The 17,229-nt window shown below is 37.9% G+C and overlaps 1 protein-coding gene across 1 annotated transcript in view; it reads right to left on the bottom strand.

Annotated features, from left to right (window-relative positions):
* LOC139714554 (gamma-2-syntrophin-like) overlaps positions 1–17,229 on the bottom strand; it is a 52,304-nt gene that overhangs the window by 8,451 nt on the left and 26,624 nt on the right. The window contains exons 5-14 of the mRNA XM_071626251.1: positions 17,087–17,144; positions 15,644–15,687; positions 10,600–10,641; positions 9,595–9,679; positions 7,420–7,508; positions 5,697–5,851; positions 3,929–4,058; positions 3,082–3,120; positions 2,013–2,129; positions 848–919 (exon numbers count right to left, since the gene is read on the bottom strand). Of these exons, the coding sequence (XP_071482352.1) occupies positions 848–919; positions 2,013–2,129; positions 3,082–3,120; positions 3,929–4,058; positions 5,697–5,851; positions 7,420–7,508; positions 9,595–9,679; positions 10,600–10,641; positions 15,644–15,687; positions 17,087–17,144 (831 nt within the window). The remainder of the gene's footprint in view (positions 1–847; positions 920–2,012; positions 2,130–3,081; positions 3,121–3,928; positions 4,059–5,696; positions 5,852–7,419; positions 7,509–9,594; positions 9,680–10,599; positions 10,642–15,643; positions 15,688–17,086; positions 17,145–17,229) is intronic.

The raw sequence follows: 17,229 nt of genomic DNA, 5'->3' as shown, positions 1-17,229 counted from the left end.
GTATTAAAGAGATAACATTCATTTATCATCGATCTTTCGATCGCGACGATGCAACTGATTGACACATTGCCCTACATCGAGGTAAAAACCGCTTGACGGAAGAATTTCATGAATTTGAACCGTAACGTTGTTTTTTCAAAATGTTATCATTTATGCTAAATTATGCTAATTTATGCATAATGTATGTGTGACATCAGATTTTTTGCTATAGATCACTAAATAAAGCTCCAAACAAGCAATTTTTTGTGTAAATATTCTTTCAAGTGATGTTGTTGCAAGCATGAAAATATGTATTAATTGATTTTAATCAATAAAACCAAAAGTAATCATGCCTTTATGAAATTTGACTGTATGCACATTGCTGGAAATACATGTCACTGAGCTGAACTCAACTCAACTGATACAAGATAAACAAGTGAGCACTATGGTACCTTTCTGAGGTCGTTGCCAAAACACATGGGAGAAAAACAGAATTTTCTCTCTCCAAATGTTTGAATAAAGTTGGTGATTAGCACAGGTCATCATTCTGTTGCATCTGTGAATGTTTGCAGTTCGTCCTGTTTTGCCAAATTCTGTTCAGTCATCTGGAATTTGCATCTGTTTCTTTTCAAGTTGTTCTACAATTACTAATTGGTGGCCAAGATTTAGATTTATTCTTCTAAATGCATTTGTATCATCTTAAAAGACTTCCCAGTTTTCGAGCGCCCTGATGTAGGAATTTGGCTGCGGAAATTGCTTGCACAACATGGCTTTAGTTTCACTGTTTACGTGTCTGATAATTGAATTTCTCGCGTAACATGATCTCAATGCCGGCGTTACATGTCCAACTGCTTTCAGTTTATCTCACCTTGAATATTCTTGATACCACTTCATAGAGCTTATAGCTTCTTTCGCAGCGAGACCAGTCTCTTGTATTTACCTGTTAGTGAGAGGCATAGATGTGATTTGAAAGTCTAAGCAATTCGACAGTCTAAATTCTGAAGAGCCCTTGAATACTGTATTTCAGCATTGTTTCTCCAAAGTCCTTCGTAAACAAGAAGTTTTGTAGACTTTGGAATTCCTGTATATTTGAAAGGTTACAAGGTACATTATAGTGTTTGAGTTATTTGAAATTCAACTAAATTACTGTAAAATCTAAAACTTTTGCGGCATGAAAATTTTTGCAAATTATCAACACACCAAAGTAACAATCACAAGTAGTACTGTACATGTCACACATTTCATTAGGATAGTTTGCAAATGTAGACTTGCATGACAGTGTGGCTGGCGATCAAGCTGGCCATGGAGCACCAAAGCAATCATACAAATTCTAAGGTCCTGTGTTCCAAGGGCAGCCTCTTCAGTGTTAGCACCTGATCTACCAGAAGGCCCTGCCTTTATTATTCCCCTAGCATTGCCAGGTACCCATTTTAACACCTCGGTTGAGAGGGACATCATGAGTGTAAGTCCCATCTTGTCCAAGGATGTAAGCACTTGATGGGATTCAAACTTTGGGACCTCCATCAGAAAATCAAGACATAAGTATCATCCCTTCCCAAAAAGCAAAATTAGCATCTTCCCTGTTATGGATATGATTCAAATATCATATATGTTACAGGACAGCAGTATCTTTGTACATGTGTATATTGTTAATTTTTGCCAATGTCCATCAACTTGCAAAATTAGTGGAAATACATCCATCTGGAAGTAATGTATTTGGTGTGTACAATCACACCTGCCCTGCCATATGGATTGTAGACAAAAGACTTGTAACACTGTATATGCCATACATTTAGCGAGTCTAATCATTTCTGGACTTACCATCATTGCGAGTGGTTAAATTTGTGATGGTGCAGTAGCGCATTATCACACACTTTGTTCATGTACCGTGTACTATGATGTTAGCATTAGATTTAACATTTACGTGTAATCTTACATTCGCAATTGGCACCAAACTCACAAAATTTGTGAGAATAATAAACCTGTAAAATATTATAGTGTATCATCAATCCAGAGAAAGCAAGAGAACTCACAGGAGGAGAATCAAATATGATGATATCTGCTCCTCTTATTGCTAGGAATTTAGGCTTCCACACGTTGTGATGCGAGTTGCTGGCTAACCTCTCCTCCACCCAGCCAAAGTGCATGATCTGCAATGGGTTGGACCAAAGGGAAATAAAAAAGATTGCATACACAGGTTTAGTCTGAACGTATCTTTGATTTCACTGCTGGAGGGATAAATGTAATAAATCAAGCATCAAACTTATTCTCTTGGTTCATGTGGCATGTCTGGACTTGCCGATTCTGTTCACTAATATCCTTTTGTGGTCATGCAACAATTTTGGAATTTGTAGTCTGTCCTAGCGGATCTGTGTGTAGTGGGTGGAGAGTCCATCTCAGACAGCTACTGGCTGTGGACACATCTCCACATTGTGCATGGTTTACATAACATAAACAACCAACTACAGGCACCTACTTCTCCAGCATAATCAACATGGTTTCATGTCAACTTCATCAATGGCATGTTGGCCAACGCACATTAAAGGCGGAGTCACACATTCTAAGATATGAACTGCCATAAAAAGTATTTGTCTTTCCCTTTAAAAAGGTGGAATTGTTTTGGTCCCTCCTTTTCTTCCACTTTGTTTTACTTTGTTTTTGGATATCTCAGGCCACTTCAAAACCGAATTTCATCAAATACGCTTTCAATTCCTTTTTAAATTGTACGCTCTTTAATGCTTCATATCAGTGGTTTCTAATTTTCTCACAAAAAGTTAAAATCTGAATCCCCCATCAGCCAAAATTAGGTTGTACTATACTATCCCTTTTTTAACCAGTTCCTTACTGAATTGTGAAATTCCCATAGACTTAATACACGGGCCACTAGGTTCCCGTATGGAATGGGTAAAGTGATGTGCATTCAGCAGAGATGGAGACACTTATCCCAGAAAGAAATTGAGATTTGAGTGAAATTAAGTCTTGGAAGATCAAAATATGCAACAATATCATAGACTCTCTTGCTAATTGTTTCATTTCATTTCATTCCCAGCGCAATATGCATGATTTTGTTCATTAAAACTTTTTTACTTGATTTCCACCTACCTGGTCAGCGGGAGATAACAGGTCATTGGACAGCTTCATCTGCAACACAAAAGAAATAAAAATCAAGAGGAACTCTACACTTTAGTATAGATGTTGATAATTTATACAACATTTCTATGGACTATGTTCATAGGAAAGCAAAAACAAAAAACAAAAAGAAACCAAAAGAAGTAATATGGTGAATTATCTTGTGCAGTACAAAAGATTTATGAGCAGCTTTGATGCTGTGTTCCCATAAATAAAGTGTTCTCTATAATCTCTTATCACTCTCACGAAATTATACATTCAAATAACTGTTGTAGTTTTACTACTTCAGTCAACTCTGTTCTCAATTTTACTTTGCCTGCATTAGCTGCTATCAGGTCAGGAATGTAAGAATCAGGTAAGCTTTAACTGTGATAAATTACCATACCTTGTTAAAAGTATGTAAAACCTTCATACACAAAGTATTGACCAAAGTAGTCTTTGAAATACCAACAGGAGGTTTCAAGCATAAACATGCCCTTCCTTAAAGTCTACAAAGAGGCTCTTTGACTAATGAGGGGAAAGTAGAGCTAGTGGAGTTCATGAGTGTTTAATTCTTTGTGTGAAGGACCAAAATATCACCAAAATAAAGTTTGGGGTGTTTGTTGTATAGTGTCTAAAAGTGATGATGTCACAGTCTTTTGTTCGTACTTGGGTTGGAACCAGGTGTGCACATAAACACTCAAGCCAGGTGAGGTTGGTTAGAACCAGTTTCCATGGCAATAAATGGCTATGACATCACACTTTTGTACTCTATAGGGTTTACAGGTTGTATGAAGGGATGGGGATGAATGAGCCATAGTGTGGGTGTCATACTGCTTACCGACTGAGCATTGAGCGTCGCCACACCCGAGTTGATGACTTTAAGCCAGTCCATCAGCTCGGTGGAACTCTGACAGAGAAGGCTGCCGGAGGACACCCCATCCACTCCTATCACCTCAAAGGTGTTCGGCCTGCAGGGTAGATTTACAGTGTCAGAAGATATCTTTACATAGGGTAAGTTTGAAATGCTTATGACATATTGCTGCTGGGGTGACAAAAACCTCGTATTTCCAAAAATGTCAAATGTTCAGGAAAGCAAAAAAACACAGCAGCCAAAGCACTATAACAAATGGGATCACCTTTTCCTTTGACATGCTGTGTTGGCTTCATTTTGGGGATAAGACAGCTAGGATTTGGACAGAATGTCACTTAACTGATTATATGATAATTGATCAAAAAAGTGATTTTCACATAAATTTGAGATACAAAGATCTTGTCACCTCACTGATGGATGATGATAACAGCAATAATAATAATAATAATAATAATAATGATAATAATGATGATAATAATAATAACTAGAAATGTCGCTACAGCGACTGGTTATACCCCCGCCAAACAACATTTCATAAGCTTTGGTCAAAACAACATTTCATAAGCTTTGGTCAAAACAACATTTCATAAGCTTTGGTCAAAAAACTGAGGAAGTAGTTAAATCCGCAAGATCTTTCCTTGATCTTCTGCCATTAATATGTCGTTACCATGGCAACGTACTTTCGGGTACTGTCGAAAAATGCGTCTTGCACATCTACAACCAAAAGGCACACATCTGTACCAAGTTTCATGGAAATTGGGCAAAAACTGAGGAAGTACTTTGCAACACAAAATTTTCCATCATTTTGGCTCATAATATGTGAGCTGTTACCATGGCAACATACTTTTTGTCACTGTCAAGAAATGTGTCATGCTGACCTATATCCTAAGACAAACATTCAATATGAATTCCATGAGAATTGGAAGAACACTGATGAAGCAGTTTTGCCATGAAGCATTTTGCCCTATATTTTACCAATAACATGCCGTTACCATGGCAACGCACTTTTTGCCACTGCGGAAAGATGTGTCTTGCACATTAACATATTCAGATGAACATCTGTACCTAATTTCATAAAAATTGATCAAAAACTGTGGGAGGAGTTCGCGACGCAAGATTTGTACCCATTTTTGCCCATAATATGCCGTTACCATGGCAACGTACTTTTGGGTACTGTCAAAAAATATGTCTTGCACATCTACAACCCAAGGCACACATCTTAGCCAAGTTTTATGGGAATCGGTTGAAAACACACACATACAAACCCATACAAACACAACTAGAACCCTTGAGGAGAGAAGTAATATTTATGTTATTGTTTCAAAGCCACCATAGTCTACATATTCTCATGATCTGGTATACATCCCTTCCAGTGTAGCTAGAGTGCAAACAAACAGCTGTACAGCATAATTTGATGTCAAGCTGGAGTGTGCGTTGGCGTGAATGCTGTGGATGCAGTGTATGAATCAAGATGACACAGCATAGGCGTTCAAAATCCTCGATCTGCCATTCCTTTATGTAATTTATCAATAACATTTCTTGTGGCTATCAGAAGTGTTAAGCTGTACCAAATCTGACAGTTTTGTGAAATTTCAAAACCAATTATGAAGAAAAGTAGATAATTTCGTCTCAAAGATTTGCAGATCATGCACTGATCGTGGGTTTGCACGTTTTCACTCCAGCTGCCGCTAAATACTTGGATGTGCGATCGTAAGAACAGAATAGATCGACTCACCTGATTTTGTCGGTCCCACTTGCGTACCTGGTGACCCGGGCCATGAGTAGTGGTATGGAGAGCATGTCCACCCATCTGGTCTGGGTCTTAGGCTGGGGTGAGGGTGACTGGGCCGGGCTGTGGACGGTCGCTGTCGTGGAGGAAGCATTTCTTGTCTGCATGGAAACAGTAACAAGGAAAAGACATTCAAAATCTGAAAGAAGCCTGAATTCATGTACACTGCAAAATTTCATTCACACCACTACTAGTACCATGCCTGACATTGACACATATTTCCTCCAGATTTGATTTGTGCATGGTGTGCTGTTTATTCACTTTTTTTTTTCCAACAGAAACCTGTCATCCTATCTGCCGGTATTTTCCTTTGCTTGTATGAATATCATTATTACCTCCGCCAAGGGAGGAGGTTATGTTTTTGTTACCGTTGGTTTGTGTGTTCGTTCGTTCGTTCGTTAGTTAGTTAGTTTGTCCGTGTGCAAAATAACTCAAAAAGTAGTTAACGGATTGGGATGAAACTTGCAGGAAAGGTTGAGAATGACACAAGTAACAAACGATTAACTTTTGGTAATGATCCGAGAATTTGGGGGGAATTTATGAAGGATTTTTGATGTTTTGGCAGGTAGGGTCAATGAACTTGGGAGTTCAGGCTGCGTGTATTTGAGGTTTGCCTGCTTGCACTAAAGTGCGTGCTCTAGTTTCTGCTGCACGCCGTGCAGCTGAAGGCTTATGACGTAACAAAGGCTTCTATACTTGGAAATCTGGCGACTTTTAGCACCGATGTTGTGTGTACGTATGATATCTCTATGGAAGAACAAGATCAGTGTAGTGGTGGAAATAAACTTCATGCTTGGCGGAGGTCTGCGCTCTCAGAGTGCTTTTCTAGTTATTATCATTATTATTATTATTATCACCATTCTTATACAGCGCGTAATACCTTTGGCAAGGTATTATGTTCATGATGCAGACATCACCTTACATTCTTCAACATCTGCAGAGGCAGAGAAAACCACTGTCTCAATGGAATTTGAGAGAACCTTGTTGTCAGTCATATCTTGTGTAAGGGCAAATATATGATACTATAAAATTGTCTAACCACGTCAACGTCACATTCGACAAAAAGTCAAAAGATTTTTACACACATAAACAAACATTGAAGACTGATTAAGATGGACAGATAAGGTAGATAAACAGGTAGATATAAGGAGATATACCATACATGGACAGGAAGTTATGTAGATACATGTAGAGAAGAACAGACAGATATAAAGCACATGTAGATGGACATATAGAGAGATAGATAACAAATACACAAACAGATCAATACATACATACATGCGTGAATACATAAAGGAATAAAAAGATAAATAGATATACATACATATACTCTGGATAGCTAGAATGTAGATAGAAATTAGATAGATATATAGATAGATATATAGATAGATAAATAAATAGATAGATTGATAGATAAATAGATGGAAGGATAGATAGATTATATAGATGGATGGATAGATACATGTATATAGATAGATGGATAGATAGATGGATGGATACTAGTAGATAGACAGTTACAAGATGCAGATAGATGGATATAGATAGATAGATAGATAGATAGATAGATAGATAGATAGATAGATACACACACAAATAGATACAGTTTCAACACAGTGAGAGACTAAAAGAGAAAAAGTGAGAGATACAATGTAGGAGAGATATAGCATACCTGCCAAGTGTCTCCACCATTGGTCAGACTGTTTTCTGTGGGTGCTGTGTTGTTGTTGTCTGGTGTTCTTCCCCTGTCTGCTAGTTTAGCTGGAGTGCAATAAGACACAGAGTCACATCATGAGGAATCTACCTTCAGCCATGTTACCATGGTTTTACGTATTCTGGTAGCCTTACAATTTAACCATCTTTAGGTATCCTTGCACTGATTTTTATGTACAAACTCTTCAGCTTGACTACAACTCAGAAGAAAGATTAGTTAATCTTTGGCTCATTATTTAAAAGGTAAAAATATTCAATCATTTTTTTTTTTTTTTTTTTTTTTGGGGGGGGGGGGGGGGGGGGTTAAATGAAGTCCCTCTTTGGGTCAAACAATTTTTACCTCTATCTCTTTCTTTGGATTTAATGTATTTTACCTTTAGGTGTCCTCAAATGTTTGTACAAACTTACAAATTGTTTGAATGCATTCTGAGGATATGATGCTCTTCATTGTCAATTCTGCGTTGTTTAACCCTAAAAAGACTGGGCTATTTTGGTAGCTCAAAAGACTGGGGGGGCCTAAAGGGCCCCCCCTTAAGATCTCGGCCGCGGATTGCGCGATCGCCGCGGAAATTTGCACAATGGTAGTGTGCGATGTAATCTACAAGATCGTATATTCAAATTTTCCAAAAATAGTCTTCTTTTATTTTATTTTGATTAATTACGCTAATTTATGCGAGAAATCAGACTTTTTGATCTAAATCAGTAAATAAAGCTCCAAAAGTGCTCATTTTTGGTCTAATTATTCTTTGTGGCATTCTTAGCAAATGCGCTTGAAAAAAAATTCGGTATCATAATTAATTTCTTATTTATTTTATTGTTTTATGAATTTCTTATGTATTTCTTTGTTTTTTCAACCTTTTGTTTTTGGTTTTTTTTTAAACAAAATTTGTGGCAGGCACTTTTTGAAGCATTATACTCCTAAAACAAATTAATTTTAGCCATTGAGATTAAAAATAAGCATATTTATATGAACCATGTGAAAAAACTCAATTTGCATTGACTTTGTACACAAAATCACATTTTTGAGCCATTTTCGGCCTCGCGTGCATGTACAAAAAGTTATGCAACTTCAAAACCGTACCCCCGGGCGTCACAAATTTGGTGTCAAAATGTGCGGGAAACTCGAAAGAAAAAAGTCATAGAGCATCGCGGCAAGAGCATTGCGTGTTGCAGAGTAATCGCGCGAAATGTCGAGGGGGGGGCCTTTTAGGCCCCCCCCCAGTCTTTTTAGGGTTAACAAGAAATATCTAATATCTATCTTCTGCAAAGGTGAGAGGTCTTCTATCTACTTCTATTTCATATCACAAAATGACAACCAAAACTACCATCTCATCTCACCCAATGTATCCATCTAGCCGCTCTGGCGATTGCAGAAAAACAACAACAACAAACAAACAATTAAGGTCTCTTAAAGCTTGTGTGTTCCTTTTGAAACCCTGAAAAATAGATTCCTTTCATAAAGTGGTATACCGTAGAGGTAGGTAATTGAGACCTTTCCTCAGAATGATAAAACTGAAGAGTTTGTTTGCAAAAACCGATAAGTCCATTTTTTAAGATTTTGAAGAACGGACTCTGTCATAAAGTACAAAATAATACCTTTTAAATGATATATTGGTCACTACATATAAAGGTACATTTTTGAAGTTATGGTCAAAAGAAGCAAAAATTTTCTTATTATTCTCTCTATTTTTCTTGACCTTTAATCGCAAATATCTCCATTTGGCAAATATAGATTTATCAGTTTTTGCGAACAAACTCTTCAACTGGAAACTTCTTCTAAAGATGGAGGGGAAATAATATCAAAGATTTCCAGTGATTTTTTTTGGACCCTTAACAAAATTTCAACGGTTATTCTAGGCACAAAAGGGGACTGAATTATTGAGTGACATGGGATTAGTTTTTCTGTTTCTTTAAAAACACTCACACAAAAAACTCCGAGGTGTATTACTGTGAAATTCCATACACTATGTTGGGAGACATAATTCTTCAACCATGCATAATTTCTTGATGTTTGCAAAGGGGACATACAATCTTTAAATACCAAAGGTAGTCTGCACACCTCCAACAAGTCTGAAGATGACAAATTTCTGTGGGTGAGAGAGAAGGAGCAATGTCACCAGGTACATATACCCACCTGCTTGTTTGAGGTAGGGCGTGGCTGCCCGGAAGTGTCTCACGGTAAGCTCAACCTCGTTGCCGGCATTCTTGAGAGCTATTACCTGGGGTGAGGGAAACAAAAAAAGCATCCTCTTCACTCAAAGCAAAGGTTTTTGCACCTGTGGGAAGCAAGATTAGAATCTCTACTTGAGATGCAGTCCTTCATAATAAACTAACTTTTCATTATCAACCATATCTTCTAGAAAAGAATAAAAGTGCATGGTTGGAAACATGCACAGACACGAGCTATTTGACGCATGAGGTGTAGGCAAATTGAGCAGCACATGACAATGTTGCTTGATTTTTTTTCATGATTTCATTTGATCACAGCCCTAGGATGCCCAATGATGAAATCTTTGAAGGTTTCCGTGGCAGGAGAATGTTGAGTGGCAGAAGGCAATTCTTTCTTGGATATGCATGTGGCCCTTAAAAGGGCCTACCCACTCCTGACGCCTCGGCAAATATGTTCTTGCCATTTTCAAGTTTGGCAAGATTTTGAACATGCTTGCCGAAATGTTGGGAGCGGGTAGGCCCTTTTCAGGGCCACATACATACCCGAGAAAGAATATGTGGTGCACAGTTAAACCTGCTACCACTCAGGATGCCAAATCTCAATCTCAATTAGTAATCATCAAAACTGCTTTAACAAATTGATTGCTTAAACTTTAGTATACTAACTCATTTATTTTAGAAATACACCATACATATTATACCTAACTTGGTGTCTACATACACTACAGAGAGATCATGAATATGTCCAGGGTTTATAATCATCTTCACATAAAGGAATCATCACAATCCTAATTATGTTTTTTTTTTTGAAGCAGTGTAAAATTTTCTCTTGCAAATGACAAGATAATAAAGTTTTATCCTGGTATTTCTTTCTCTACCCACACATACATTATTACACCTCTCTACTTATATGCAGCGAGCACTTGTGCAGCGTGTTTCAAACTATCACCAACATACTAATCATACTTACTGCTTCATCATGAGTTGCTCTTTCGATGGACATTCCATTGACCTTTGAATACAATAGAATACAATTCTGAGTAAGATCACGAAGAAAACAACATAACCACTACCCCACAAAACTGCAGCAAACTCGCTGCTTAAACATAAATATCTCTTTAAAGATATACTATATACACTGGGTACTTTCATATATTTGAGTAACCAAGAGTACATTACAGAATTAACCCCACATACAACTCAAGATGAGATCAAACTAATAAGATAACCTTTGGCTGTATTTGTTGCTTCTTTGAAAGCCCTTTAACCTTTCAGAATATTATCATGGAGGTTCCTTGTAATATCAACGTCTGATGTACCCGGTAAAGGGGACGCTAAATTTCACCACACTGTGAATGGGTCTAGACAATCTAATCATGTATCTATGGCGATTACAAGTAAATTGCAGAGCACCAGATGCAGAGATGATATGATCCAATCAAAAACACACACAAAAAAAACTCAACAACAACAACGACAACAACAACAACAACAACAACAACAGCAGCAGCAGCAACAACAACAACAACAGCAGCAGCAACAACAACAACACATATACACATAGACATACACACACATTTTCTCATCACATCACATGCAGAATCACACACGCACACACATGCAGTGACTGCTATGGGCAGTTCAATGATTTTTACAAGGGGCAACCGCTGGGGGTTTGGGGGCTAAAGGGTTACATGTCAAACTATTCTGCATCCTTTGATGCCTATACTCATCACACAAGGATGTGCCTCTCTTCAATCAACCTGAACAGCTTCAGAAATAACTGAATTTTTCCTCATTTTCTCTGTATTCTTAAAGCATCATTCCATCACCATCAGATCTATTTCATAGGGTTTACATCATGCTGCACTGGGTTTTTGATGAACAACTACATCTCTAACACTAATTGATATCTTTAAGAAATCAAAATACTTAAGACAACACATAAGTAATATTTCCTGCAATTTGAACCTAGTTGTAATCTGATGCTACCAACAAAATTACATCTTCCCTACCAGGGCCCCGTTTTATCAAAAGATACAATCAATTATAAATTTCCTTGCCACACAGGCTGCCATAGACTTATAATAGAAATGAAATATATCATAAATCATAACTCTTCATAAACCAGGGCCCAGGTACTTCAATGAACAATGTGCCCCTCATAAAACATTGCTATGAATTTGCATTGTATGTAGTCATAGCAACCAGTGATTAAAATGATAGCAATGGAGTACTGTGGTTTACAGAGGGACAGTCCCTTTGTAAACCTATTTTACTGCATCAGAATCTATCTACACAATGGCATTGTCCTGCACCTAGTCATAACAACCTCATTTTAAATGATATACCGCGTAAGTCAACTGTGCAGCAGAGAGTGAATGAACGAGAGATAAAGAGAAAGAGATAGAGATGGAGAGAGAAAGTGGAAGATCAAATATGTAAACCGCTACAACAAAAGGATCTGAAAGTCGAGGGAGGTTGATTCTAAAAATGACATGACATTATTCCCTTACTCTTCTGCTTTAAATTCATATATAACACAACTCAGAAAAGTACTTGGTTGCGGAGACATCAATGATTTTATGAGATTATGTTGAGTGGTCCAAGAAATCAGTATTTTGAGAAAACCGCCTTCAAAGTTTTCTTTCCGATGCAATCGTGATCAAGAGGAGGCAAAACAGTTTTCACTGTTTGACAATACAAGGAATGATTCTAGCAACCCCTGCAATGTTTATTTAAGCTTAGTGCCAACAGTCTACCCATGACCAATCAGTAACTAGGATGCCACGCACTAACCAAGAAGATCGCTCCGTCGTTGCTAGGGGCGGAGTCTATCTGTGCCGCTAAATCCAAATCTTGGGACATGTTTCTGTTCCGTTGAAAGTCTGAAAATCATAGCCCAGAAAAACACAAATTCTTGCCTTTCCTTTGGTCATTTAGCTTCGAAATTTCGGCAGATGATAGACAAAATATAAGACTACAAAATTATGCCAAAAACAAAAATTTTATCATTTTGACCAATTTTGAAGATCTGACTTCAAACTTGATTTTCTTGGCTCAGCTGTCAGTGACTTTTGGATCCTTTTGTTGTGGCAGGTCACATATGATAGACATAGTCATCTCTAAAACTACAAAGAAGTATGTAAGATAACTTTGCAAGCAATAGCCTGAAATGCTGAATCTACAGCTAAAAGTGGGGAGTACAATTGTACCTGTGTAATAATGGTTTACAAAGGGACTATGCCATACATGCTGAACACATTCATCGCCTAACTGCACCTTTAGTGACCTCTCCTATTCATCCAGTATTCCCAGGGCCACAGAGGTGATTTATAATCTCTCTAAATCTCATAATTGGGGAGTTATTAGATTTCCCACTCAAATCTAATCCCTTCCTGCACAATGAATTGTAGTGGATGACAATACCGCTTCATTAGCATGAAGTCAATCGCTGACATTTTAACTACAAGACTTTTATCTGCTGATTGATTAATGTACATTAAATCTCTCCCCCTCCTCCCATTTCTCTCTCTTTCATATACACTCTTCTCTCTTTAAGAACCACTGCCTTAAAGCCTAAAACCTTTAATAAAGTTGGAAGTAATGCAAGAAATTACCATTATACTTTTTCCTTCACCTCCAATCTACCTTCCAAAACATACCGCACCAACAACTTTTTGTATATAAATTTCAGTATACATTTCTTTTGCACACACACAATCCTGCATGCTGACAAAAAGAAAAGAAAAGAAAACGAAAAGTGTGAGATAAGGTCCAAGAACGCTGACAAACTGAATTGCAGCTTGATACACCAAGCTGGTTAAAATCCATCACTGATGCCACCTCACTGCACACTGTAATAGTCTTCCTTATCAGTCTTCAGAGTTTCTTGGTCTTGCTGGCCTTGCAATGGCCTTTCAATCAGAGGGTTTGGGGTTCATATCTTGCCATGGCACATGCATCCTTGCTGGCAAAACACTTAATATCCACAGTACTCTTCGAGACGCATTTTCTATCAATTCTATCAAGATTAAAGCTGGCATACATAAAGCATGAAGTGAGTCCCAAAGGAGCAGCATCCCTCAATACTTTGAGCTTGCACATATCAAATGTTCAGTTCACAATGTCAGAAAATATTCTCTTTTACTTTCTATCATTAGGGTTCAGTATGAGAATTTGTTTATCATAATGCGACAGAATTTGTTGATACATGTGTTTGCAAGTCTCATGCTGATTGTATGAGAGCAGGAAACCTTGGAAGTAACTTGAATTGCGATTTTTACTCCAGTGACTGGTGCAATGATGCATTGTGAAGTGTTTTAAGAGCACCATAACATTTTGGAAAGATGCGCTGTAACACCCTCCCACCTTATGCTACATTAACACCATGTTCCTGATGCCTACGGCAGCCCCGTTTGCCCAACGTGTACAGTGTGGCGTGCCGTGGGTAGATGGGATATTCTTCTGTTTTTTCCCCCTTCATATTCATTGTTCATGTTCGTTCCAGTCCTTGCTCAGGTGAACATATAGCTTTCAGATGCTGTTCTCACGGCGTCTGGTCAGGCGAGACTACATAATATTTTTTGCTGCACCCCACCACTACGAACTGCCGCCAAGTTTTGTCACGGCATATTATGTGCTGTCGCATTCTGTTGCGTTGACCCCATTTTACTATGGCTTAAAGGTTTCTCATTAGTACCAGAACTGCCATGGCAAATTATTTCACTGAATAAAGATATGACACCGAATCTATGGTAATCACGGCCTGTCACGTTTGCCATCCTGTCCCACCACGTGGTCTCACATCCATCCAGTTTTGTACACTGTGGCCTGAAACGTGACTGCCGTGACTGCAGAGAACATGGTGTAAACGCAGCTTAATTCATATCGTCCCCTCCATATGTGACCCTGCACCACAAAACACCAACAAAAAAAAATCGCCAGACATGAAATTTTACTTAAGAGCTTATTCTGAAAGAGCAGACTTTAAGCTTTAAAATGATGTATTACTCAAATCAAATGGACTCTCCTAACCTATCTAAATAGTGGAAAGAAAGCACACACTCAGGAAAAGTGTGAACAGAGAAAAGAGGTTCTGAAGTACAGTGTCTATTCCAGCGTTTAATCTTTACCAAGCCATGCTGGTTGTGTGTTGAATGGGAGAAAAATAGGATGTAAACCACCGGAGTAACAACAATGAAGGGATTTTTAGATTAAACTGAAATTAAGCATGCCTCATTAACACATTCTGTTCTTAATTAATGCCAACTTTCAAAGTAGTAGCATCATCATTTCAAAAGCTATAGGAGTTGAAAGTGAAAAGTGTATACAAGGTTTTTAAGAAATGAAAAGGGGACTTTAAGGAAACACTTAATCACACTATTCTGCCAAAAAATGTTCCAAGATAAACTGCTAACAAACACACTTTCCTGCCCATTTTATGATCCTAAATTTTAGCATAATGTAGAAGAAGACTTGCTCTTTCAGAAAATACGAAAAAGTCAAGATAGGCTCGGTTGACCCATTTCACCTATTTTCAGTCCTCACACAAAATCAGTGTGTGCGACTTTTTGTTCGTTTTGTGATGCACGGTCACATATACAACCACTGTAGTCTTGCAGGTCTAAAAACAATAAACAGCAGGACCACTAGTAATTGGTGGTTACGGAAGTTGACACTCTTCATCCATTGATCAAATAGAAAAAAAAAAGACCAACTGAAGAGAAGGTATATAACAGCTAGCACTTCACATCAACCATCAGGCAAATAACTTCTATTAGGTACAGTTCACTTGCACATGAAGTTCAAACTAAACATGTAAAAATGCATGCTGAGTGCCAGCATTCACACATCTTTGCACAGCATTGCATGCCACAGCTGTATAAACACATCTTCATATGCATACATGCACCCACACACCTACAAACACACACATACACACATACATACAAGGTTATACCATGAAGGGCTTCGCACTTTTTAACCTTCATTAGGAGTTAACACACACATACCTTCAGAATGGCATCGCCTACATACAGTTCCCCGGTCTGATCAGCTGCGGAGTATGTAACAGGAGTTGAAGTTGAAGGTGGGGTGGGGAAAAGGGGGGCGTGGGAGTGATGGGGGTATTAGGGTGGGGTGGTTGGGGTCATGTGGGTGGGGTAATGGGACATGGGGATGGAGGATGACATGGACAAAGACAAGCAGATGAGTAGACAGACAATCAGAGAGAGAAAAAAATAGAATTTACAATTAGTACATGAGACTATCAAACATTACGATATTTCAGGTTTGGTAGGTCAATGTTCATTGAATATTTTTGCGAGAGCCTGAAAATATTCACATCACATGATCATATGTGGTCAATATGCTAATATCTAATATACAAATGATTTAATAATGGAAGGTGAAATCCAAGTATGTATACTTGACATCTCAGCCAGAAATTTTGAGAAGGATGAAGAGAGAAAATTTGAGGCCATTGACATTCTCAATAGTTTCACTGCAATTTTCAATTCCTAACTTTCAAGTCAGCATTTCTTATTTCATATCAAAGGTAGATAACTCTTTCAAAGCCTATTTGTTGCATATAAATTCCACATGTAGATTGCACTTGGTTGAAGAAAAAGCTTTGCTAAAATTATCTGTTGGTTTGAAAGGAAAGATATGAAAATATACCTTGAATCCCTGCATGGCATTTATTACTGTTTACTCTAACATTTCTAATGTACATTCATGTAACATTGATCATTGTTTCTCCATGCTGAAATCTGTACGGCAAAACCAGATATTTTTGTGTGCATGAAACTTTCATGAATTTTTGTGAGGAGCAAAGATTTGCGAAGGTAAAATGCATGCAAAAGTGTTTGCACGTTGCCACTGAATGTCAGGGGTGAATAACAAACTAAGGTTTCATGCCCCCAAAATTGCAGTTGGCTACAATTTTGCAAAAGTTTGATGCCGCGAATATTTCTGGTTTTACAGAACTTGGACTGTATTTGAATGGTATACCTATTTCTGACAGTGCAGAAACAGTAAACCAAATCAACTTTCCCATACCAAACCAAAAGTTATTGGCTTGGGTCAGTAATGAATGCCTTTTAAGTTGATTTCAAGTGGAAAAGAGACATAATGACTATTCATTTATGCACTCATTTTCTACTCTTGGGAAGTAGTGCCCTTTCAGCACTAACTACAGGGCTGATTTTCAAAGGGGTCCTATGAATGCTATTAATATCTATCACGTGAGAAAAAGTTCTCAAGCAACACAAAGTTTATTCTTCTTTTGAATCCCAACAAAGTTTGGAAACAGGAGTCACAGTTATATGAATACTCCTTCCAGTTAGCACAACATTAACCCACTCTGTGTGGGAACCATGGGTGCTATGTGTTAAGCCTATGGGGAGTGAACATAACTTGGAGTCAACAGGTAAAGAATAGAAGATCAGACATACCTGCTTGGTCCTTGAATATTCTTGAAACTAAGATCGGGATATTGTGTTCTGCTCCTCCCTGTACAGAAACCAAGCAGAATACAAACATGGCTGCTACACATTTTCTAATTGAGACTGCAACTGGTTTAAAAGGAGAACATCTC

The sequence above is a fragment of the Diadema antillarum genome, unplaced genomic scaffold (assembly GCF_040938485.1).
Source record: "Diadema antillarum isolate AM-2024a unplaced genomic scaffold, OU_Dant_1.0 scf00000045, whole genome shotgun sequence".
NCBI classification, from domain to species: Eukaryota; Metazoa; Echinodermata; class Echinoidea; order Diadematoida; family Diadematidae; genus Diadema; species Diadema antillarum.
Note: the sequence above shows the minus strand (reverse complement) of the source record. Positions and strands in the feature narration are given on the sequence as shown.